This window comes from Symphalangus syndactylus, chromosome X (genome assembly GCF_028878055.3).
Source record: "Symphalangus syndactylus isolate Jambi chromosome X, NHGRI_mSymSyn1-v2.1_pri, whole genome shotgun sequence".
NCBI lineage: Eukaryota > Metazoa > Chordata > Mammalia > Primates > Hylobatidae > Symphalangus > Symphalangus syndactylus.
Genome location: NC_072447.2, coordinates 54,959,252 through 54,985,132, shown reverse-complemented (window position 1 = coordinate 54,985,132; position 25,881 = coordinate 54,959,252). Strand labels below are relative to the sequence as shown.

The 25,881-nt window shown below is 38.3% G+C and overlaps 1 protein-coding gene across 7 annotated transcripts in view; it reads right to left on the bottom strand.

Annotated features, from left to right (window-relative positions):
• USP9X (ubiquitin specific peptidase 9 X-linked) overlaps window positions 1–25,881 on the bottom strand; it is a 150,918-nt gene that overhangs the window by 39,949 nt on the left and 85,088 nt on the right. For all 7 annotated transcript variants that reach the window (XM_063634497.1, XM_055269208.2, XM_063634496.1 and 4 more), the window contains exons 18-26: window positions 25,528–25,739; window positions 23,549–23,789; window positions 23,163–23,312; window positions 21,897–22,017; window positions 9,411–9,541; window positions 8,855–9,133; window positions 6,910–7,035; window positions 5,441–5,566; window positions 4,867–5,033 (exon numbers count right to left, since the gene is read on the bottom strand). In XM_063634497.1, the coding sequence (XP_063490567.1) occupies window positions 4,867–5,033; window positions 5,441–5,566; window positions 6,910–7,035; window positions 8,855–9,133; window positions 9,411–9,541; window positions 21,897–22,017; window positions 23,163–23,312; window positions 23,549–23,789; window positions 25,528–25,739 (1,553 nt within the window). The remainder of the gene's footprint in view (window positions 1–4,866; window positions 5,034–5,440; window positions 5,567–6,909; window positions 7,036–8,854; window positions 9,134–9,410; window positions 9,542–21,896; window positions 22,018–23,162; window positions 23,313–23,548; window positions 23,790–25,527; window positions 25,740–25,881) is intronic.

Genomic DNA, 25,881 nt, shown 5'->3' with positions numbered 1-25,881 from the left:
GGTGATCCACCCGCCTCGGCCTCCCAAAGCGCTGGGATTACAGGCGTGAGTCACTTGAGTCACTGAGTCCAGCCCTCAGAACTTAATTTAAAGTACAAGTGTAAAGGACCTGACAGCATACGTACTGCATACTAACCTCCCTCCCTAGAGGGTATCTTAGTTTTCTGAAAACAGTCCATAGGCCTATAAATCGGAGGGATTCAGAAGCCCCTAAAATTTTTGGGGGTAGAGTTTGGGGGGAATGCAAGTAAACCGAAGTCAGGCGTATCTACTTTTCTGGGAGCAAGCCCATAACTTAATCAGACTTTCAAAGGTATATGTTATTCCCACTGCTTTGGTTTACTAATTTTTCAACGAGCTAGGTATACAACCCAAATATGAGGGGCAATAAAAAGTTGATGCTCGTGAATACCTGATAAAACTTCCCTGAGCAAATGCAGACTTCTATACTGCTTCAAAAGAAACATTTCTGTCAACTAATCCTGTTGCCTCTATCTTCACAATAGTGAGTCCCTTTTATTTTAGACAGGGCTTCCCTCTGTCATCCAGGCTGTTTAGTGGCATGATCCTAGCTCATTGTAACCTCAAACTCTTGGGTTCAAGCAATCTTCCCACCTCAGCCTCCTGAGTAGTTAGGACTACATGTGCATGCTACCACATCCAGCTAAAAAAATTTTTTTTTTGAGACTGGGTCTCGCTCTGTCACCCAGGCTATAGTGCAGTGGCACAATCAGGGCTCAGAGTAGCCTCATCCTCCCTGGGCTCAGGTGATCTGCCCACCTTAGCCTCCTGAGTAGTTGGGACTACAGGCATGTGCACCATGCCCGGCTTATTTTTTCTATTTTCTTTAGAGACAAGGTCCCACTATGTTGCCCAGGCTGGTCTCGAACTCCTGGCCTCAAGTGATCCTCCTGTCTTGGCCTCCCAAAGTGCTGGGATTACAACCATGAGCCACCACTGCACGTAGCCCACTGTCATCTTTTATTTAAATTCATAAAATAGCTTGCTTTTCCTGCTATCCTACATACTATTCTTAACCAGAATAAACTTACAAAGTTAAGGTGGAGCACATCATTTCTCTGCTTAAAACCCTCTGAAAGATTCCCATCTCACTTAGGGTCAAAGTCAATGTCTTCACAATGACCTATAAAAACCCTCACAGGGTGTTTGTTATCCTCTCTGACTTTACTCCCTACAACTGTTCCCATCCCCTACCGCCTCTGTTCCATCCACTCCAGTTTCCCTGCTGTTCTTTCACATGTCAGGCATGTTCCTAACGTGCCTGGACATATACATCTGTTGTTTTTTCTGCTTAAAATATACTTTCCCCATGAGCCACATGGATTATTACTTTGCTCTGAAAGGTAATGATAAAAGGTGACCTCTGAACAAAGCTATCACCTTTGTTAAGTCTTCTTCAACTACCCTATAAAATACTGAACTCCACTCATACCCCGTACTACGCAGCCCCTTTTCCTGCTTTACTTCACCCCCACAGCACTTATTCCTATCTGATATACTTCTCACATGCCTTCTCTTCCCCCATCCCTTTTGGCATGTAAGCTCCTAGAAGGCTAAGATTTTGTCTGTTTTGCCATATCCACAGTGGGTAGTGTCTTGTACACAATAGGTATTTGATCAATACTTACCAAACATATACATGAGACTGCCTACACCACATTAAAATCAAACACTGCTTAGACCTTAGCATCATAGGCCTTCTGTCAAACTGACTCCCACTAACCTCCTGTACGGTATTATCCTTGACTCCTTTTCTAAACATTAAACCAAATACTCAGCTCTGCTCTGAAAGCACTATCCCAGGAGTGGCAAAGTCAAATGCTTTCGCGGGATCAGAGAGGTAACGTAAGTGAGTTAACTAGGCAGGGAATAAAACAAGAGGCTGTGGAAACAGCAGAAAAGAATATCGTTTATCTAAAAGAATTTAAATCCATTGCAACTAATTACAACAAAATAAGGTCAGTGTCATGATGTGGAAGCAGACCATCTAACAGGAACAGAGGTTTAGGAAACCTTTCCTAGATTAGGGATAAGGAAAAGTTACTAGAATATGTGGCATTTAAATTGAAACTTCCGAATGAGTAGAAGCAGGGACCAAATTATGGAGTGCTTATAAGCCAAATTTAAAAGTTTGAACTTAATTCAAAGATAATGGGAAGACATGGAAAGATTTTAAGCAGGAAAGCATCGTGATCATATTTTCTAGAGATCACTCTGCTTGCAGTGTAGTCAACAGATTAGAAGAGTACAACACTACAGGTGGGAAGATCAAGGATACTACGATTGTCCAGGCAATAGGTCCAGACTGCTTAGATCAGGGTAGACCATGAGGAGGAAAGTGTATGGAGTTCAAAGACACATGAAGTAAAAGCCACATAACTGGGAGTGAGAAAGGGAGAGAGACAGCACACTGGCAACGACCATCTTCTACTTTTATGCACATATAAATCCTACCCAAACATGAGCTTACATGCTACATCCTGCACAAAACCTTCACTTTTGCTCCTTCCAGGTAGAAAATAAGTTATTGCCTTTCCAATTCTCAAAGTATTTTACCTTTTATGGCACCAATTTCTGTCTCAAAGTTCCCTGAGTGCAAGAACTGCCTTATTTGACTTTGGTTTTAATTGCCAAGCACATAGGTAGGGATTCACATATATGCTGGTGGATTATAATTACACCCAGAGCCCAATTTGTGTGGCAGAAATGTCAGAACTCAAGAGGCAGAAAACCTTCAGTCTTAGTGTTAGCATTTAGTGATGATTATGCCCTTGTTAGTCATTTAATTTCTACAGTCCTTGTGCCTCTCCATCAGCAAAGTCTACTTCTGAGTTGCTATAGGGATTGAGAAGTACCTTGTAAATAACTATGCTTAAACGTTACTATAGGATTATAAACTCCATCTGAGGGGCGGACTTGTACACAGCTCACAATCCCTTATCTGAAACCCCTGGGGCCAGTATGTATTTGGGGATTCAGATTTTTTTTTTTTTTTTTGACATGGAGTTTTACTCTTATTGCCCAGGCTGGAGTACATACAATGGCGCGATCTCGGCTCACTACAACCTCCGCCTTCCAGGTTCAAGTAATTCTCCTGCCTCACTCTCCCAAGTAGCTGGGATTACAGGCGCCCACCACAACACCCAACTAATTTTTTGTATTTTTAGTAGACTCGGTGTTTCACCATGTTGGCCACGCTGGTCTGGAACTCCTGACCTCAGGTGATCCACCTGCCTCAGCCTCCCAAAGTGCAGGGATTACAGGTGTGAGCCACTATGCCCGGCCTGGGGATTCAGATTTTAGAATATTAATGCCAATAATTAATGTCCAAGTCGGACTTGCTGACAAATTCTTACAAACGGGAAATAATGGATTTTGAACCTACATAGGTATTCAGAAATTTATAAAAATCACGTACTTAAAATTCAAAAAGATCCTAACTTAGAACACCCTCCTTATTATTGCAGACAATATGGTGACATAATAAGGTAACATGCTTTCTACAGTACTTTACCGCACTGCATGCAAGTTTCAGGGAAGAGAGGGGCAAAATGGTTCTGACTTATAAGGGTAATTTTCATAAAGGGTAGAGGGCAAAAAACTCTGTTAAATCAAGTTCCTTAATAGTTATTAGACTAAGAGATGAAATAAGTTCCTAATTTAAGATTTTTAAAAATCAACACAGAATAACAAACTTGCTACCCTCCAGGTTTGACGTCATTAATACTGTTGGCTAATCATCTTTCCTATCCTCACCATTCCCACATGTATGCATCATTAAATGGAACTAGACTTACTAAACCTATTTATCTTTTCCAATGTGCAGAATTGTCTTCTCAAGGAGGTAGCATGCCCAACCAGATTTGTGGGGATCCTATTAAGAGTTTCTGAATAGGTTGGATTGGATTTCTTCGAAGAACTTACCCAAGAAACTTCTTAAAATAGGTGATATTCACACTTTAAACCCACTAAATCACTTTAGTCTCTAAACTGACATTCCCACTTCAGACTCTACATCCTCTCGAGTGGGCAAGTTGAACCCTACCCCCTACAGCATGTACATTTTTAAAACTTTATTACTATGCTTCATTTCAACAAATGGCTTATTGTGACTTTACATCAACCCTTCATCAATGAATTTTGTCATTATTGAATGGCATGCGATGGAATGATGAAAGTAAACATTTTCTGTGTCTTTTCATAAAATACAGATAAAACAGATTAATTACATACAATGGTGACACAAATTAGAGCCCAAGTTAATAAAGTTACCATATACGAAGATCAGGATCAGATTGATACAAGAGGATGGAAACCAACATTTTCTATAAATCTGACTGACTTGCAGAAAAAGAAACCCAGAACAAAATTACTGCCACTGATTAAATGCTCTTGAAATGAAAACATGAGCTTTATAACTGATCTTTATCATCAGTGTAAACTGCAAAAGTTCTTACAATGACCCTGTCTTACAAATTTCATATCAAATTCTGTTTGGCTTTAAAAAACCTGACATCTAGGAATCTAAGATAGGAGGCTAATGTCCTACATGATTTAAATCTTGCAAACTAGATTTTTAGAAATAGGCTAATCTATATACCTCCTAGGTAAAACTAAATTCTAAGATTAGAAAAAAATCATGCTCTGGCAATTAATATTGGCATTTGCAGAGACTAAAACCAAATATTTAGGTTAAGCAAAACACTCTTAAATAATAAAATTTTCCTCAATACCAATATGCCATAGAGACAATAAATATTTAATTTTTGGGACACATTTTGCCAGCCTAAATTAATTCACTCCATTTACAAAAGTAAGTTTCTTACAATTAAAAAAGATACTTACTTGCTGTGACAGTGCAATAGTAAGTCAATGATGAATGTCTGCCAAGCCTTTTCCTTACTAAGAGCATCTAAGGCTGTTGGAATCAAGGCAAAACATAAGGTCATCACTTCCAATGCTTCACAGCAAACCTGTTCGTCTTCCAAGTCTGGCTCATTGCCTGCATTGGTCTGTAAAATTACAATCAAGAACAAATTACCCAAAGAAGTATTTAAAATAAAAATACTTAAATGCCATACCATAACTGACAAACCAAAATTTACGCAGGACAGAAAGATGATAAAAGAAAAAAGAGAATGGGATAAAGCAAATTCAGTATGAGACAATTATATCTGACCCCCACAAGAAGCAGCAAAAGGCAATTTCATTTAAAAAGCAGCCCCATGGCAGGATTCTTAAGTACTTCATTTTCAAAGTAAAATTTTACCATATTCTCAACATAGCTATCAATTAATTTTCAACCATTAAGATGCAAGTGATTCAATTTTTAAAAATAGCAAAGCTAATAAAAATCAAACCACATGCACAATTAAGAAACATTTGTTTACAAGGAATATAGTTCTGTGATAATTCTTACCTTCTCATAAATTTTAGTGATTTCTTCATTTGGGCTAAATACTAGCTGTAACGACCCACATCCTGATGCCCAGATAATTTTTTGTATAGCTCTAATTACACAAATATCAGGCATATATCTTGAAGCCTGCAAGATAACGAGTAAATAGAACTGTTGATAGAATGAGAGTGAAATTATGTTTAGAAAAACAAAAATGTTTCACTTTGTAAAGGAAATAGGAATTAGTACCATTGTCTTTAAATTCCCAAGTTGCCTTTGTCTTAAAAAAAAAAAAAAAAAGGTGGGGGCAGGGGGCCCTCTGGCTCTGTCACCCAGTCTAAAGTACAGTGGTGTGATCATAGCTCACTACAGCCTCGAACTCCTGGGCTCAAGAGATCCTCCTACCTCATGCTCCCAAGTAGGTGGAAGTCCAGGCATCTGCCACTGCACTTGGCTTATTCCCCACCTCCCGCCTTTAAATAGCAATACAACAAAGTACGCTCCCCAAGTTATCTAGCTCTTTACTATTACATTTTAACACTAAAAAGATGACAACCTTTCCACTCGTAGTTTCTTATCCAAAAAAAATGAAAACTTATGTCTACACAAACACTTGTACACAATGTTTACATCAGCTTTATTCACAGCCAAAAAGGGAAAATGATCCAACTGTCCTTCACCAAGTACAAGGATAAACAAAATGTGGAATATTCATAATGGGTACTAGTTAGCAATAAAAACGAATAAGCTACTAATCCACACAACACAGGTAATTCTCAGTCATTATTCTTAGTGAAAAAAGCCAGACACAAAAGAACACACACTATAATCCATCTATATAAAACTCCAAAAGACAAAAAATATTCTCTAGGGACAAAAAGAGCAGTGGTTACCTGGGGAAAGAATAAACTGCAAAAGGGCATAAAGAGTGATGAAAACATTCGGTTTTGACGGCAGCAGTGGTTTCACACATATATGTCAAAATTCACTGAATCTGGGCCGGGCATGGTGGCTCATGCCTGTAATCCCAGCACTCTGGGAGGCTGAGGCAGGCAGATCACCTGACCTTAGGAGTTCGAGACCAGCCTGGCCAACATCGTGAAACCCCTATCTCTACTAAAAATAAAAAAATAGCCGGGCATGGGGTGGGGTGGCGTGGGCGGGCACCTGTAATCCCAGCTACTGTGGAGGCTGAGGCAGAATAATCACTTGAACCTGGGAGGTGGAGGTTGCAGTGAGCCGAGATGGCACCACAGCACTCCAGCCTGGGCAACAGAGCGAGACTCCGTCTCAAAAAAAAAATCACCCAATCTGTATACTTTAAAAGGATGCTGTTTATTATACATAAAGTTGATTAAAAACACAAAGTACTAATATTAATAGTAGACAAAACTGATATTAAGGGGGCATTATCTATAGAATGAGACAGTGATTAAAATAAGTGGGCCTAGGAAAGTTAAAATTGTGACAGAAGTCTTGATAAAACTAACCTCATCAGATATCTGCTGAGCAAGACGAACTGACACATTTCTAAGCATGCACTCGGATGATGGATTAGGAATGCTCTGAAGGGCACTTTGTAGCACCACTGCTTGATCATGGGTAACTTGGTTGATCTGAAAAAAGTTAACCATTTTATTTGGAGTAAATAATTTGTACATAACCAGACCTAACCATTTGCTCTTCATTCATCACCCACTCCCGCAGAACGACTTCCTTGCATATACACATTATAGAACCTGTGGCAACTTACACAAAAAGCACTGCCAACAAAGTGGGCTTCCTCTCTTTCTTGTGCACTGTAGTGCCACGTGTCTGCAAAACCCCATTCTAGAGCAATCAACTCGTGTCTCTAAATCTGGCCTCAGCTTAACTTGCAGGGGATAATGATACACTAAATAGACTGGTTCCCTTCTAGAGACTCGGTAAAGTATTGTACATCTTTTACGTACATGCCTTGTATTCCCATTGTTATCACATTTTGCTTTGAAAAAAAGGAAAATTAAGGAATACTGAAAAAGCAGTAAGAGGACTAATGTATGAAAGGTACCCTAGTTTTTACTTAATACTATAATCAAGTTGTTAAATCAGTGACAATTTCATTAAGTAGTTGTTAGTGAGGTAATTCTGACTGCCTTCAAGTTGTAACTCCCCTCCTATATATATACTGTAAATATTTCTACAATATTATTTTAAGATATTTCTATATTACTAAGTTTGCATTGGGCTCCCTACTGTGAGCTCGTTGAGATTAGAGGTTATTATGTACCTCTGTATCCATAGGGGCACATTCTCTGAATAAATATTGGAGAAAGGTGAAAGTGGAAACATGTAATTGTTTTCTGTGTACTTCATTAAGCATCTGTGTCAGGGATCATGACAAAAATCTGTTTTTATCCTAACAAGAAGCTGTCTTTTTACTTACCTAATAAGAGCTACTCAAAAAAAAAAAAAAAAAAAAAAATCCTAACAAAGATGGGACCTGTGATACAAAACAAAATTTAAGCCATTTTTTACAGGAAATTCATAACACACACCAAAGTGTCAAAAGTAGTATAATTAACTCCCATGTACATATTACTTAGCTTCAGGAATTATCGCCAGTGAACCAAACTGTTGAATCTGACTATCCTCCCTTGCTTTCCATCACTTCTCCACCCCAGGATTGTTTTTAAGCAAATCCTAGATATCATGTAATTTCACTTGGAAGTATCTCAGCAATCACTTCAAAAATATAGGGGGCTCTTCCTTTCAAACATAACCACAATATTACCATAGCTAAAACAACTATATGTGATATTACCATAAATATCAACATTCTGATTTCCGCAATTGAAACCTAAGCCATTTCTAAAGAAGAAAATCTTTATCCCTGAAGTTTTCACCTTCTATCAGTAACTTACTAAAACACTCATTTATGATGTTTATAAAATTTTACTTAGAATTAAATGCATAGTTTGATCTCTCATAAATAAGTATCAAATTCTGGCATGTCTTGAGAATTTTTTGTGACATGGCTCAAGAATGCCACCAAGGCAGAAACCGAGTCAGAATAAGCTCAGAACTTGGGTTTAAGCCCAAGGTGGGAAGGGAAACAAGCAACAAGATAAACCAATTATATCTCTTATTACAATCTGTGTCTTTATATATCTGCCAGGCACAAGTTAATAAGAGATTCATATGGAGTTTTTGTTAGGTTTAACATAAATGAAAGTCAAGCAAGATTTAAGTGGGCAGGGAGAAACTATCTTCTGATTATCAGCAGTCAGCGAAAAGTATTTGCACTTTCAATACAAACATCATAAAGAAAACCTCTGAAATAAGGTACTTTGAACATTAAGTCAACCTTGAACTCTACACTTAAAATACTAATTAGTTTTACTTTAAAAATTGCTATCTACTATTATAAAATGATTTTTAAAAAGTCTGTATTACCGATGTCATGGGATTCACACCTTCTACACCTGGCTGACATGCTTCTGCCACAGCTCGAACATGACCATAGCCAATGGCAGTTAGCAAAAGCTTGGCTATTTTAAGAGCATTGAGGTAGGCACCCCTTCGAGTTTCCATATCTGCATTTGGTAGGAAGTTATTTCTGGTTAGCATACTCAGTACAAGGGGTAGGCCACCACTTTTCAAGAAGTGAAACTGAAAATCAGAGGAATCATCAGCCAGAGGTGCACCAGCGGGCATTAACAAGGCATAGACTACCTGGAAAAATAGAGAAGAGGGGGAGAGGGCTGTATTAAAAGATTTTTTTTTTTTTTTTAATAACTTCTATTTGTACTATTGTCAGTGCCAAGAAACTCTTGACCATCTCACTATTATTTATTTTCAAATTAATATTTCATTTCAAAACTATTTCATTACAATTTTACCCAAATCATTCACCTTACCATATGAAAGGTCAAATTTAAAGAACACAGAATAAATTTAAAAGGAAAAACAAAGAAAACAAAAACAAAACAAAACAACCCAAAAAACCAACCTCTGTTAGATATAGCACTTGTGAGGCTGAAGGACCAAAGAAAAGTGAGTCAAGAGATGGACTAAGGCTGCTTTCTCCAAGTTTGGCATGGTCTAAACAAATAGCTCTTAATTTTTCTATCGTTGTGCTATCTGGAGGAAAAAAAGAGACAGTGTGAAAATGTAATTCATGTGTTCATACATATTTAACTTTTGATATCTTGAAGACCATACTAATATGGAATAACAATCCACTCAGTTGGGCTATAGGCTCAAACTTCCTAAGACATGACAAGACCTGGAATGATTAAAAAAGAAAAAAAAACAAAAAATAAACAAAAACAAAAAACAGGGCTGTTTAATTAGTTACTCTCAACACAAAGCATCTGCTACTCAGGGACCTCAAATCAAGATACTCTCAGCCACTGGAGATGGAAAAAAATACATTTCAAAAGGAAGTAGTTCTGACTGAAAATAACAAGAAAAAAATTATAAACTCTTCCCTCCAACCTCTTTGCCCCCCGACACTATATATTAACTGGCTTGCTTCACTGAAAGAAATGTAGTGATACCCAAGAAAATGAACCCTAAAAAGCAAACATCAAAAAAGGATAAATGCCTATGTACATTCACCTCAAAGCAAGCAGAGCTTTTGTCCTTTTGTCATAATATTAAAACATAATTTTAAATTACAGTGAAAAGACACAGTGGGGGAAAAATAAGATAATCCCAAAATACAAATAAGCACTAGCTACCAAATACTCCAACTTTATTAACAGTCAATCAACCTTGGAAAGTATTTTGATGATCTAAGGTAATTGCCCTATGATTAAAAAAAAAAATCTTGATAATTTTTTTTTTTTTTTAAAGTAAAAGCTTCTTTTAAAGAAAAGAAAAATAGGTCTGGGCGCGGTGGCTCACGCCTGTAATCCCAGCACTCTGGGAGGCTGAGGCAGGCAGATCACCTGAGGTCAGGTGTTCGAGACCAGCCTGACCAACATGATGAAACCCCGTCTCTACTAAAAATACAAAAATCAGCTGGGCATGGTGGCATGCGCCTGTAATCCCAGCGATTCGGGACGCTGAGGCAGGAGAATCGCTTTAACCTGGGAGGCGGAGGTTGCAGTGAGCCGAGGTCGCGCCACTGCACTCCAGCCTGGGCAACAAGAGCGAAACTCCGTCTCGAGAAAAAAACAAAACAAAACAACAACAACAAAAAAAACTGATTTTCTTTGGGTAAATGAATGTTTACAGGCCTAGAAACAGCAGCCATTATCTTACAAATTTTTCAGTTTGTGTTGAAACTGTCACTTCTCTCTATTCTGAAGGGATAGCGACATATAATGTAACCAATTAAAATATTAAGTTGTTATAATACAATATTTATACATATCTTCTTGTGTCATTGAATATTCATCTATATCATTTTATCTGACTATTAAAATGACAATATTATTTTACCAGTTTAATCCCTATTATTGGGCATTTAGGTTTTTACCTCCCCTCACCTTTTTAAACACCAAAGATCCTAGCAGCTGAATTTTTATAATTTTCACCATGCAAAACCCTGCAACCATAAAGAAGTTGAACATAATGCCCAAAGACTTGACATACATTGTCAAATTACTCCCTGAAAGCAAACCAATTCATATGCTTAACCACTGTATCTCACAGTATCTTGCTTGGCTTAAAAATATTCTGAGTGAAGGATGGAGGCAAAGGGGAGTAGGAGGAAAAAAAAAAAGAAGAGCTCAAGAAAAGGAAGTGGTGGATTTTTTTTTTTTTTTTTCTTTGAGACAGGGTCTCACTCTGTCACCCAGGCTGAAATGCAGTGGCGTGAGGACTGCAGCCTCAACCTCCCTGGGCTGAGGTGATCCTCCCACCTCAGCCTTCTGAGTAGTTGGGAACCACAGCCGTGTGCCACCATGCCCAGCTAATTTTTGCATATTTTTTTGTAGAGACAGAGTTATGCCATGTTGCCCAGGCTGATCTCAAACTCCAGGGGCTCAAGCGATGCTCCCACCTTGGCTTCCTGAAGTGCTGGGATTACCAGCGTGACCCGGTCAGAAGTAGTGAATTCTAAGCAAATCATTTAATGGTGTTGAATTACAGTTTACTCATTTGAGAGATCTGAATCAAAGTAACACTCAGTGGCCATTCCAGCTCTCACATTCATCCCCAATTATATACATGTTACATTTTATAAAAAATGGAAGACAGAAAAATTTAAGCCAGTCATAATCTTGTCATCCAGAGTTTATGACGATTTTGGTTTCTTTCTAGTCTTTTGAAAAGATACCTAAGCTTTGGGAAGCCAAGATGGGAGGATCACTGGAACCCAGGTCAAAACACAGCCTGCGTAACACAGCAAGACCCCCAACACTACAAAAAAATTTTCAAAATAAGCCAGGTGTGGGCCGGGCGCAGTGGCTCATGCCTGTAATCCCAGCACTCAGGGAGGCGGAGGTGGGCGGATCACTTGAGGTCAGGAGTTCAAGACTAGCCTGCCCAACATGGTGAAGCCCCATCTCTACTAAAAATACAAAAATTAGCTGGGCGTGGTGGCGTCCATCTGTAATCCCAGCTACTCGGGAGGCTGAGGCAGGAGAATCACTTGAACCCAGGAGGCAGAGGCTGCAGTAGGCAGAGACTGCGCCACTGCACTGCAGCCTGGGCAATAGTGTGAGACTCTGTATCTCAAAAAAAAAAAAAAAAAAAAAACAGTCAGGTGTGGTGGTGTGTACCTGTAGTCCTAGCTACTCCTAGGCAGGAGCCTCACTTGAGGCCGGGAGTTTGAGGTTACAGTGAGCTAGGATCATGCCACTGCACTCTAGCCTGGGACACAGAGTAAGGCCCTCTCTCTTCAAAAAAAAAAAAAAAAAAGAGAAATGGCATTTAAGCTATGTGTCCCAGGTGAATTAACAATCTCTCTGTGCTTTAATTTCTCCGTCTTTAAAATACAGATAAAATTAATAATTTCCTTACAGGTATGTTGTGTGGTTTGAGTTTATCAGTGCTAAGAGCTTACAACAGACTTTTACAAAAGATGGTATTACATACAGAGAGGACTGCAGAAGTTTTAAGTTTAACAGCAAATCACAACATGGGCACTTGGCTTCAGGCAAAGATTCAGAATGAAGAGAAGTATAACATTTGGGTGATCATTTCGCATTTGTGCACTCTTGGATGTATTTTAAACGGAGGGGAAAGATAGAATCATTAGCTTTTTTCCTAGTCATTAACTATACCTTATACGGATGATGTGTGGTTTGAGTTTATCAGTGCTAAGAGCTTACAACAGACTTTCACAAAAGACTGTATTACCAAGTTTTAGACACAAACTCTTAAATAAGAAAGGAAGCAGGAGCTCTAAGAAAAGGAAGTGACAGAGAGTGGTTTAATGTTACTGAGTGCCAGTCACTAGGCTAGGGGTTTTCCATACATTGCTTCATTTAATCCCTGCAATTACACAAAAAAGTTATCATTATCCCAGTTCTAAGGATAAGGAAGCTCTAATAAACTATGAAACTTATGTTTAACGCCATAGAGTAGCAATTAGAAGCAGGATTGAAACTCAAGTCCATTTGAGTCCAAAGCCTATGATTTTCTGCTGTAATACAACCATTACCAGCTTTTTCAAAAGCTGGCTGTTTCAAATTTAGGTACTCTAGTTTCATTATATAAAATATGAAAAAAGCACCCACTTCAAGTTTCTTGCCTTAACTGTCTGACAAGAGCTCATGCTCGCCATCTGGTGGCATTAAGCACCAATCACAAGATCAAGGATTCAGTGGTGGGTTTGTGTTTTTACAGTATGTTGCGAGGGTTGAATCTGCAGTAAAGCAAGGCAAGGACTATTACTGAAATACTAGCAAATGAAACTATGTAAATTCTAAACGATGTAACAGACAAGAATGAAATATATCTTTTGAGAGAAGCCTTAGCTAAGAATCTAATGTGAAATGCTTCTGTCCCATAATAATTGCAAAGCAAGATGAGAAGCCCAACAAGGTGTTTAATTTAGAAAATGGAGGTCATAAAAGCAGAAGACAGCTTTAAAAATTATGTCTCAACTAAATATGGTGTGCTGAACTATATTTATCAGTACTTCATCCCCAAACCCCACTAAAATGAGAATGAATGAATATAAAAATACATAAACTCAAAAGAACATAAAAACAGAAGAGGAAGCAGCACATTAAACCGCTGTCAACAAATTACTGAAGGTGTAGTGAAGATGGGGATAGATAGTTGGTTTAGCTGAACCAAGAAGTGCTTGTTGGGAAGGCAAGAAGAGGGTGTCTATAAATTAGTGCCCCACTAAATCTGAGAAAAGCCAAGGGTATGAAAACAACAAACACTTGGGAAGACACAGAGGATTCGAAGGCCTAAAGACAGAGGCTGAAGACTGATTAAGGAGCCTTTCCAGCTCCCTCAGGTTTCAGATTTCTCACTGCTGTAGAGATACAAATACAGAATGGAAGACGACTAGGAAGCTGGACTGGTACAAGCGTGAACCTGTGTTAGTTAACTGCAGGATACAAAAATCAATATACAAAACTCAGTAGTGTTTCCATTTGTCAATAGCAAACTATCTGAAAGAGAAATCAAGAAAGTTATCTCACTTACAATAGCTACAAAAATATAAGATACCTAGGGATAAATTTAAGCAAGGAGGAGAAAGATCACTACAAAAAAAAACTGATGAAAGAACAAACACAGGACACAAATAAATGGAAAAATATTCTATGTTCATGGGTTAGAAGAACAAATACTGTTAAAATATCCGTATTACCCAAAGCAATCTACAGATTGAATGCAATCTCTATTAAAATACCAATTATATTCTTCACAGAAATAGAAAAAACATCCTTTGAGCTGAATCTGCAAGGTAAAACAAAAAAAATACAAAAAACACTCCTAAAATTCATATGGAACTACAAAAGACTCCAAATAGCCAAAGCAATCTTGAGTAAGAAGAACAAAGCTGAAAGCATCATACTACTTGACTTCAAAATTTACTATAGAGCAACAGTAACCAAAACAGCATGGTACTGACACAAAAATAGACACAGATCAATTGAACAGAATAGAGAACCCAGAAATAAATCCACATAATCAGAAACAACTGATTTTCAACAAAGGTGCCAAGAACACACATCGGGGGAAAAGGCGATCTCTTGAATAAAAATGGTGTTGCGAAAACAGAGTATACATATGCAGAAAAATGAAACTAGACCCTTATTATTCATCATATGTAAAAATAAACTCAAGATGGGTTAAAAACTTAAATGTAAGACCGGAAACTATAAACTACTAGAAGAAAACACAAGGGAAATGTTTCATGTCATTAGCGTGGGCAAGGACTTTTTGGCTAAGACTTCAAAAGCACAGGCAACAAACACAAAAACAGACAAATGAAATTACATTAAACTAAAAAGCTTCTACCCAACAAAGGAAACAAGACCACAAAAAGACAAATCTACAGAATTGGAGAAAATATTTGCAAACTATGCATCTGACAAGCGGTTAATATCCAGAATATATAAGGAACTCAACAGCAAAAAATCCGATTTTTAAAATGGGCAAAAGACTTGAATAGATATTTCTCAAAAGAAGACATCCAAATGGCCAACATGTACATGAAAGCACACTCAACATAACTAATCATTAAGGAAATGCAAATCCAAACCACAATGAGGTATCACCTTACCACAATTAGAATGAAATAAGGATGACTTGGCAGGGGCACTGTGGTTCACACCTGTAATCCTAGCACTTTGGTAGGCCGAGGCGGGTGGATCACCTGAGGTCAAGCGTTCGAGACCAGCCTGGCCAACATGGTGAAACCTCATCTGTACTAAAAATATAAAAATTAGCCGGGCATGGTGGCAGGTGCCTGTAATCACAGCTATTCGGGAGGCTGAGGCAGGAGAATCACTTGAACCCAGGAGGAGAGGGTGCAGTGAGCCAAGATCACGCCACTGGACTCCAGCATGGACAACAGAGCAAAATCTCAGCCTCAAAAAAAAAAAAAAAAAAAAAAAAAGACTTAAACCTCAGATTTTGATTTCTAAATACCCTTCCTTCTAAAAACTCTGGAATGGCAGATTCCAGAGCTGGGGCAGAGGAAATACTATAGAAAAGCTTGAAACATCTTCTCATACCAGAAAGTAAAATAAACTACAATAAAGTACCTTAAAAAAATTGAGGTTGTACGTCTGGATCTAACCTATAGGGGCTTCCACTGACCATATCTAGGACAATTGAGCATCAAAATAACCATTATAATGGTTATAACCCAATGAATAAAATAAATCTGTAAGAATGATCATATATGACAAATATAAAGGGGAGAAAACAAAGCACTACCTTATAGAATGTCAACTAATAAATGTAGAAAGGATGACAAAGTTAAAACAAAATTACCATTTTGCAACCATCATAGTAAAAACATTTAGGCAACAATCACAATAGATGATAAAACAAATGTTTGATGAGGAAAAAGTTACAAAGTCTCAAAGCATCTCCCTACACAAGAAAAAATATTAACTTTAGAGGAGAAACCTGGCAGCTATCAACTAAGTGATCTGGGTTAATGTCACCAAGGACACAGTGACATGTGTCTCTCAATGTGATGCTCTTAGACACATCAACATACAAGTAGTATTCTGTCAAATGTACAACCTCCATATAATCATCAGAACAGATAAGACCCAATGAGAGACATTCAGCGCAACTGACATGTGCTATTCAAAAACAATGTCACAAAAGACAAAGACTGAGGAACTATTCCAGATTAAAGACAACTAAAAGAGATACCGAATAATTATGCAATGTATGAACCTGGATTAGATCCTCAACCAGAAAACATTGTTATAAAGTCCAATACTGGGGAAAGTGTCAAAATATGAAAATGGTCTGTAGGTTAGATGATATTACTGTATATGCTAAATTTTTTTATTTTGAATAATACTATGTTAATGTAAGTGAGAACATCCTTGTTTTTAGAAGACATATACTAAGCTATTTAGGGACAAAAAGATATTGTCTACAACTTGCTCTCCAAATGTTAGGAAAAAAAAAATCACAGAATGCCATCACTACGGCAAACTGTTAATTACTGAATTTGGGAGCTACCTATATTCTTTGTAAACAGTTTGAAATTATTTTAATATAAAAGGTAGTTAAAAAAAAACTCAAGGACAGTAAAAGATGATGCTGGAAAAAGAAGAAAACATAGTATCCATCAGTAATAGCCTAGAGAGAAATAATTACAGTCTGTTATGCTATAGCACGTTTCTATAACCCCAATTAGCTCACAATCAATTGGCAAATATAATGATGTCAGTATAATGCATAAGGTGAGTTTGTTCATGTGTGATTTCTTCCAGGCAACAGTAGCCAGAACGGCAGAACTGTTAATCTTCAACAAAAAAATAAAAATGAGCAAAGCAAAAAGCCCCCTCAGCTTGGTAGATGTGTAAGCAGAAGCCTGTTTCTTTTTAAAGGAAAATTTAAAGTGAATACTTGCATCAAGGGCTCATCTTGTGAGATACAATCCTATACTAGACTTTCATGGACCTTGGCAGGTTCTACTTCCCCGTGTGCCTATCTTAATGGTAGCCTATCCATCTCAAAGCTCCACTCTTTTGCACTGTATCTCAGCAATGTCAAGTCAGCATTTCCTCTGTATTGGTTTTGTGTCTTTTTACTATCTCCTGAGGAAGCCTTCAGCCACACTGAAGTACCTGCCTGGACTGTCCAAATTATCTCTGAGGATACTAATTATCATTTTGTGAGTGCTCTAATTAAACTATGTGCAAGTTTTAAAGGTAGTCCTATGTTGGGAATTACAGACCATGAAGGAGGAGGAGGGAGCCCAACAAGTGGGTGGAGCTCAGCATAAAGATTCAACTCAAGCAGAGCGAGGAGTGTCCCTGGGGTGGAGACCCAACATTCAGAGACGAGTCCTTCTGCATTCAAAGAAAGGGTGGGGGGTGCTGGAGATAACTGATTAAATAGGAAAATAAGTGAGAGGTAACAGAAGCCAGGTTTTTCACCAGTCTTTTCACAAAAGAGTGTTTGGCCAGGCGTGGTGGCTCACGCCTGTAATCCCAGCTACTGGGAGGCTGAGGCAGGAGAATCCCTTAAACCAGGGAGGCGGAGGTTGCAGTAAGCCGAGATCGCGCCACTGCACTCCAGCCTGGATGACAGGGCGAGACTCTGCCTCAAAAAAAAAAAAAAAAAAAAAAAAAATTACAAATATGGAAAGGGAGAAAACTAGAATGAAATTGTGATAGGCTGGAATGGGAGGAAGTCGTGTGATCCCATGGTTTTGTAAAAACACACACACATATATATATATATATTCATGTGTGTGTGTATATAGTAATAGACTTAAATGTGGATACACATACACACATTCCTTAGTTCTAACTGCTTAGAGAGCCAGGGAGCAACAATACATCAATAGCAATGAGTGCAATAAATGTCCAGATCTTGGTTTCTAAATACCATTCTCCAGGAAAATAAATCAAGCAGGCCTCCTTGGAGAAACAGCCAATTCCAGGACTGGGGCAGAGAGGGTACAGGATGTTAACCTGGAACTTTTTTTTTTTTTTTTTTTGAGACAGGGTCTTGTTCTGTTGCCCAGGCTGGAGTACACTGGCATGATCATATAGCTCAATGCAGTCTCCATCTCCCAGGCTCAAGTGATCCTCCCACCTCAGCCTCCCAAGTAGCTGGGACTACAGGTGGGCATGATCACACCTGGCTAATTTTTGAAATTTTTAATAGAAATGAGGTCTGGCTATGTTGCCCAGGCTGGTCATGAATCCTGAGCTCCAGTGATCCTCCTGCCTCACCCTCCCAAAAGTGTTAGGATTATAGGCGTGAGCCACTGCACCTGACCTAATCTGAAACATCTTGAGCCAAAGAGCATACAAGTGCTGAAAGAATAATGGGAACATATTAAAGTAACACAGAACAGCCAGAAAGGACTCCCACTGGCCAAACTAGAGATCATTTCAGCATCAAGATAAATCATAGTAACAGATTATAACTCCTTGACCATGATTTCATACAGATATAAATGAATGAAAAGCCTGATGAGGAACAGTATAAATATTTTCAAAGTACCTCTGCACAAAATAAGTTTTTTTTTTTTTTTTTTTTTTTTTTTCAGACGGAATCTTGCTGTCGCCCAGGCTGGAGTGCAGTGGCATGATCTCTGCTCAATGCAACCTCTGCCTCCCAGGTCCAAGCGATTCTCCAGCCTCAGCCTCCTGAGTAGCTGGGATTACAGGTGCACGCTAACATGCCCGGCTAATTTTTGTATTTTCAGTAGAGACGGGGTTATGCCATGTTGGCCAGGCTGGTCTCGAACTCCTGGCCTCAAGCGATCTGCCCACCTCGGCCTCCCAAAGTGATGGGATAATAGGCATGAGTCACTGTGCCTGGCCCAAAATACTTTCAAAGGGAAGGGTAATTTTACAGTGGTGAAGCAAGGAAAAAACTCAAGTGATCACAGTGATCATCGTCAGTAAAGGGAAAAATTGAAATTACATACTATCTGACCAGATGCATTGAGAAGAACAGAACACCGCTTCTGTGGTATTTCTGCCAAAGATGCATAACCTGAATATAATCATGATAAAACAAATCTAAACTGAAGGATATTCTATAATTAACTGGCCTGTAATTTTTTTTTTTTTTTTTTTTTTTTTTTTTGAGACAGAGTCTTGCTCTGTCGCCCAGGCTGGAGTGCAGTGGCGCAATCTCGGCTCACTGCAAGCTCCGCCTCCCGGGTTCACGCCATTCTCCTGCCTCAGCCTCCCGAGTAGCTGGGACTACAGGCGCCCGCCACCACGCCCGGCTAATTTTTTGTATTTTTAGTAGAGACGGGGTTTCACCGTGGTCTCGATCTCCTGACCTCGTGATCCACCCGCCTCTGCCTCCCAAAGTGCTGGGATTACAAGCGTGAGCCACCGTGCCCGGCCGGCCTGTAATCTTTTAAGAGTCAAGGTCATGAAGGTCAAAGACAGTATGAGGAACTTTTCAGAAGGAAACTAAAGAGATACATTAACTAAATGCAATACAGTTATTCCCTGGTATCCATGGGGGGTGGGGGTGCAGGGATGGTTTCAGGATCCACCCTCCCAATACCAAAATCCAGGGATGCTCAAATACCTTATACAAAATTATGTGGAATTTGCATACAACCTATGCACATCTTCCTGTATAAATTATCTCCAGATTACAGTCACGTGTTGCATATGTTCTGAGAAATGCATCATTAAGCAATTTCATCATTGTGTGAACATCACAGAGTGTGTTTACAACAAATCTGGATGATACAGCCTACAACACATCTAGGTTATATATGGTATAGCCTATTGCTCCTAGGCTATAAACCCATACAAGCATGTTACTGTACTGAATACTGTAGGCAATTACAACACAATGGTAAGTATTTGTGTATTTAAACATAGAAAGGGTACAGTAAAAATATGGTATTATAATTTTATAGAACCACCATTGTATATGTGGTCTATCACTGACTGAAACGTCATTATCCGGTGCCTAACTGTACTTGTAACACCTAATACAATGCTTACCCATAGCTTCATTCGTGTGGATTCAACACAGTACTCAGCATGTGGCAAATTCAAGTTTTGCTTTTTGGAACTTTGAACAATGTTTTTTCCCCCAAACATTTTTGATCCACAGTTGGTTGAATCCATAGATCCAGAACCCATGTATATGGAGGGCTGACTATATCTGAGTTTGAACTATATCTTTTTGTTGTGAAGGAGATGACTGAAAACACTCAATAGGGTCTGCTAAGTAGATGGCAGTAATGAATCGACATTAACTTCCTGGTATAGATGGCTTAATTTTGCTTATACAGACAAATATCCTTGTTTGTAGGGAAAGTATTTGGTGGGCGATGGGACTACAAAAACCAGTAAATTACTCTCAAGTGTTCTTGAATTAGACTAATTTCTCTGTAAGATTGTAAATATTTCCAAAAAATACATTTAAAAAATTTTTACGTTGTATAGGCTTGAATGATCTGCCCAAACTCTACTTTTTCCCCAAAAGCCCTACTATTTTTAGTGCATAATTTTGCCGAACATTAGGTTTTAAAGGAACACATATATTAGAACAGAAACACAAGAATGTGTTAGTGAAAAATAAAATCCTGTGTATGGAAAAGGATCACTACGGAGAGAAAGGTCTTGAAATTTTAACACTAGAGTATTTGGAGGGGAAAAGCCAACAAAAGAGCTGGAAAAGGTTAAAGAAGCCACCCCAAAGGTGGAATAAGATTAAAGAGGGAAGGGAAGAGAGAAAAGGTAAAATGAGATCTAGTAGATTCACCATCACACTTAGACATTTCAAAGACACACAAGATGCAAAATGCTGGTGAGAAAACTATCAAAGAATACAAATCTCTCTCAACTGAGCAAATCTCCAGGCCCACAGGTGACGCACCACAAAACAGACCTAATGCTAAGGCACATCATAATATTTCAAAATGTGAGGATAAAACCAAAACTTCCAGAAACGAAGGTCACATGCAAAGGAATAGAAACCAAGAGGACTGTGGTCTTCTCATCAGCAATGCCACCAGCTAGAAGGAATGTATTTTCAAACCTAGGATTCTATACACAAACCATTAATCAAATGTGATAGTTTGCCTACATTCAGATAAAAAATATCTCAAAAAAAAGTATGTGGGAAGAATAAGTGATAGGTGTACAATCAGGAAAATAAAAGGGAAATTATTAAATCCAGGATAAAAGTTGTCAGTAATCTAGAGAACTACATTTCACACAATCTTGGAAACGTAAATGTTGAATCTGGATTTAAGCAAATACTGGGAGGATGTGGGGGTATGTAACAGTTAAGTTTTCATCTACACAGCAGAAAATCAGTATATATCTGTAAGTAACAAAGAAATAGCTGTATGAGGACACTCCAGACATAATGGTACATATATATACTAAAGTGAGAAGTTGAAAGTGGTTGTTTCTAAGGATAAAAAAGGAACAATACCGCAGATGACACATGACCCATATTATAGTCCAGGTATAGGCAAACATTTTCTGTAAAGGGCCAGGAAAGTTAAGTAGTTTAGGCTTGTGAACCATACGGCCTCCGCCACAACTCCTGAGCTGTGCTGTTTTAAGACAAAAGCAGTCATGTAGACAGAATGTAAACAAATGAGCCTGGTTTTGATCATGGACACTAAAATTTAAGCTTCATATAATTTCCATGTATCACAAAATATTATTATTCTAGATTTTTTTTGTAGCCACTTAAAAATATAGATCTTGGGATGCACAAAAACAAGCAGGGGGCTTGATGTGGCTTGTGGGCTGTCATCTGTCAACTCTTGTTGTAGTCTATACCAAAAAGCATGGGCCATTTAGAAATAGAATTTGCTAATATACTCCTTTATTGTCCAGCAAATACTTGATCACCATTTAAAAATTCTTACCTGGAGGCATAAGTTTCATAAGTACTCTTGCTCCATCTCTAAGGGGTGGCATATTTAGGCTGCTACCTAAGTCTGCAACTTGCCAAAGAAAAGAGATGTATCTGGGATGCAGTGACATTATCTAGAATATAAAATACACAAAATAATTACCTCTGAATTATTTATTCCCGTTTTATAAAAGCCCCCCTAAGTTTCTCTGTGCTAATCCCTATACTTTTACTTATGAAATTTCTACTCTTTGAAATAGTCTGACTTTCCCATCTTTTAATCCCTACAAATCCTTAATAGTGCAGATCAAATACATCATCAAGTCACTTCTAGTCATTTTTTTGTGATAGCTCCTCTCCTGTTCTATTAAACCATTTCTCTCATATATACAATTTAGACTCTAGACATAACAAAAGGCTGCCATGCCCACTACGAAATTCTTAATCCAGTTGTTATAGAGAGCCAAATCCTCCTGACACTGGAGTGGCTGCTATTATTGTAACCATTAAAATTTCTGTGGGGAGGGGCGAAAGGAGAGCTTAAAAAAGGTTTCTTTGGCTATATGTTACTGACAATCTGATAAACATTACAGGCATTTTCCTACATAGTTCTTGTTTTCATTTATTTATATTTTTAGAGATGGGGTCTCACTCTTGACCAGGCTAGAGCATAATGGCACAATCACAGCTCAATGCAGCCCAGAACTCCTGGGCTCAAGCAATCCTCCTGCCTCATAGCCTCCCAAGTAGCTGGAATTACAGGTGTGAGCCACCATGCCCAGTTCATATATAGTTCTAAAAGAACTATCCGTTTTGTGGTATAAATTTTAGAAAGTGATACAGCTGACTCTTGAACAACACAAGTTTGAACTGCACAGGTCCACTTACATGCAAGACTTTTTTCCCAATCAAATGTGGACAAAAAATTCAGTATTTCCAGGAAGCAAAACCCAAGTATATGGAAGGCTAACTTTTTGTATATCTGGATGCACAGGGTCATCTGCAGCATTGTGGGTATATGCAGAGGTCCTGGAACCAATTCTCCACGTATACGAGGGATGACTGTTTTCCTCTAAATTTATACATCCAATAGTGTTATAATTAAGCTCTAATTGGTTAATTTCATATAAAAGTAACAATACTATACCTATGGGGAAATTATGTTTTAAATTCCAACTGTGTTAAAATTACCTTTTAGAGGGATCCATTCTGAAGCTGGTGGTTAACTGCATAGTTTTTAATGCCTTACATACAGTAGTTCAAAACTGTATCTACTCACCACTCCAGGCAAACAGCTTTCCACTTCTGGATTGGGCCCATCACTGTAATGATTACCATGGTTTCCAGGAGATCCAGTGGAGGAATCAGAAGAGCTATCAGGGCTTGAAGGCATATTGGAACTTATCTGTGTAAGTTTGGCTGTAATAAGCTGAAAATGATATACTATGTTAACATCAAAAACAAGGAAAAATACTTACACAAAACACAAAACTTAGTGATATACCAACCAAAAAATCCGAAAGACTATATGCTATACTTTAATGCTATAACTCTAACACCTAACACAGAGTCCCAAACATAACAAATGCTCAATTAGTATTTACTGATTAAACCATAGTCTCTGGTTTGATTTTATTAAAAAATCTGTTAACTATACATACATACCGATTTATCTTTTAAGTTTAATTGTCCAATCAATTTTCTATCATCTGCAGGATCTATCAGCTCACCGCCCACAAAGAGCTCAATTTTTGTATGGGCTACGTTGGCTTTAATACGATTGAGAATACATCGTCGTACTGAACCAATTGTATCATTTGTATGAGACCATACCTCCAAGTCATCAACCTGTCTGCCCTGGTTTGGAAATCGAACTACAAAAGAGAGGTGTTTACCGCGGAATGCTCTGGGGGGAAAAAGAAAGACAGACATCATCATATTCAGCAGACTTTGAGATTTTGTTGCCAAGAAAATAATGCTGGCGATTTAACACTGAGTATTTTCTTATTAAACAAGAGGATGTGAATTAAAGATGCTTAATACAGCCTGAGAATCCCTTATATGAAATGTCTCGGACCAGACAAATTTTGGATTTCTTGGATTAGGGATACTCAACCTGTATTATTTTCAGTATCTTGAAAATAAGGCCGGGCATGGTGCCTCATGCCTGTAATCCCAGCCCTTTGGGAGGCCGAGGCGGGTGGATCACTTGAGGTCAGTAGTTCGAGATCAGCCTGGCCAACATGGTGAAACTCCATCTCTACTAAAAATACAGAAAATAAGCCAGGCCTGGTGGTGGGCGCCTGTAATCCCAGCTACTTGGGAGGCTGAGGCTGGAGAATCGCTTGAACCTGGGAGGCAGAGGTTGCAGTGATCTGAGACTGCACCACTGCACTCCAGCCGGGGCAACAAGAGTGAAATGCAAAAGAAAAAAAAACATTGCTCCTTTTAACTACAAATATAAATAATATTTAAAAACATAATCATATTCTATTGTTGTTAGTCTTGTATCTATGGTTGCAGAAAATGAGGTGTCTACTGAAAAGAAATTAAAACCAAGATCACTAAGACTATTTTTAAATGTAAAAGGTTGGCTAGACGCAGTGGCTCACGCCTGTAATCCTACCACTTTGGGAGGCCAAGCAAAGAAGATCCCTTGAGCCCAGGAGTTCAAGACCAGCCTGGACAACATAGGTAGACCGTGTATTAATAAAAAAAAAAATTCAAAAAAAGAAGGTAGAGTTTACCTTTTACATTTAAAAGGTCGTTTTACATTTTGTTAAAAGAATCAACAAAAATGCCACAATGCACTTTATTTTTTTTCTGGAAAAAAGCCTTTGTATCAAAATTCACTCCAAAATGCTATTTATATTGGTATAGTACCTTTTTTTAAAGTAAAATACAAAATAAAAATCATCTTCAAGAAGCAACTGTATATAATTTCATGGTTAATAAACAAAACTCTTTAAAAAAAAAAATGATGGCACTGACCATACAAAACATCCCAAAACTATAAACACCATTTGAAAATATTTGTTATATGCCATGCAAGGCAGCTTTTAAGAGCTCTTTACAGGCCAGGCACTGTAGCTCACGCCTATAATCCCAGCACTTTGGGAGGCCAAAGCAGGAGGATTTGCTTGAGCGTAGGAGTTTGAAACCAGCCTGGGCAATGTAGTGAAACCCCACCTCCACAAAAAGTCAAAAAAAATTAGCCAGGTGTGGTAGCCTGTGCCTGTAGCCCCAGCTACCTGGGAGGCTGAGGTGGGAAGGTCACTTGAGCCCACAGTGAGCCATGATCACACCCCGGCATTCCAGCCGGGGTGACAGAGTAAGACCTTGTCTCAAAATAAACAAACAAAAACACTTCAACTGCAAAATATCACTGCAACACTTAATGAGTAATAATGTCAAAGACAAAAAGAAAACTAGAAAACAACTTAAGAATGCCTCACCCAAAAATACAAAACAAAACCAGATGGGAGAGTGGGGGAGGTTATTAAAAAAAATTATATGAAATGAAAATGTTTTTAATGGGCAAAGACAACAATTTTCAAACAAGAAAAATTTCTGGTCTCCTTTTACCAAATGGCTAGGAAAATATCAATTAAGAATTAACACCAATAGATCAGTTATTCACAAACCTCGACATAGGGAGAATTGTTCTTTCCTCATGATAATCACTGTCACATTCATTTATATATTCCCTTAAAACAGTTAATACTCGAACCATTCGAACAGCTTCCTGTCTTGCACAATTAACACTGTCTTTGTCACCATCCAAAACACACAATGTGTCATAGGAAGCCTTCAGACGATCAAAACAAGACTGAATGAAGTCTTCATGGATTACCACCTACAAATATCAGGCCAAATAAACACAGTTAAAACTGCTTTAAAATGTAAAAACCAAATATTAATCCAATTAAAGATGGCAATGGCTAATTTAATTGTAGCACTCAATTAACAGTCATATTTAAGTAGAGAATCCATATAAT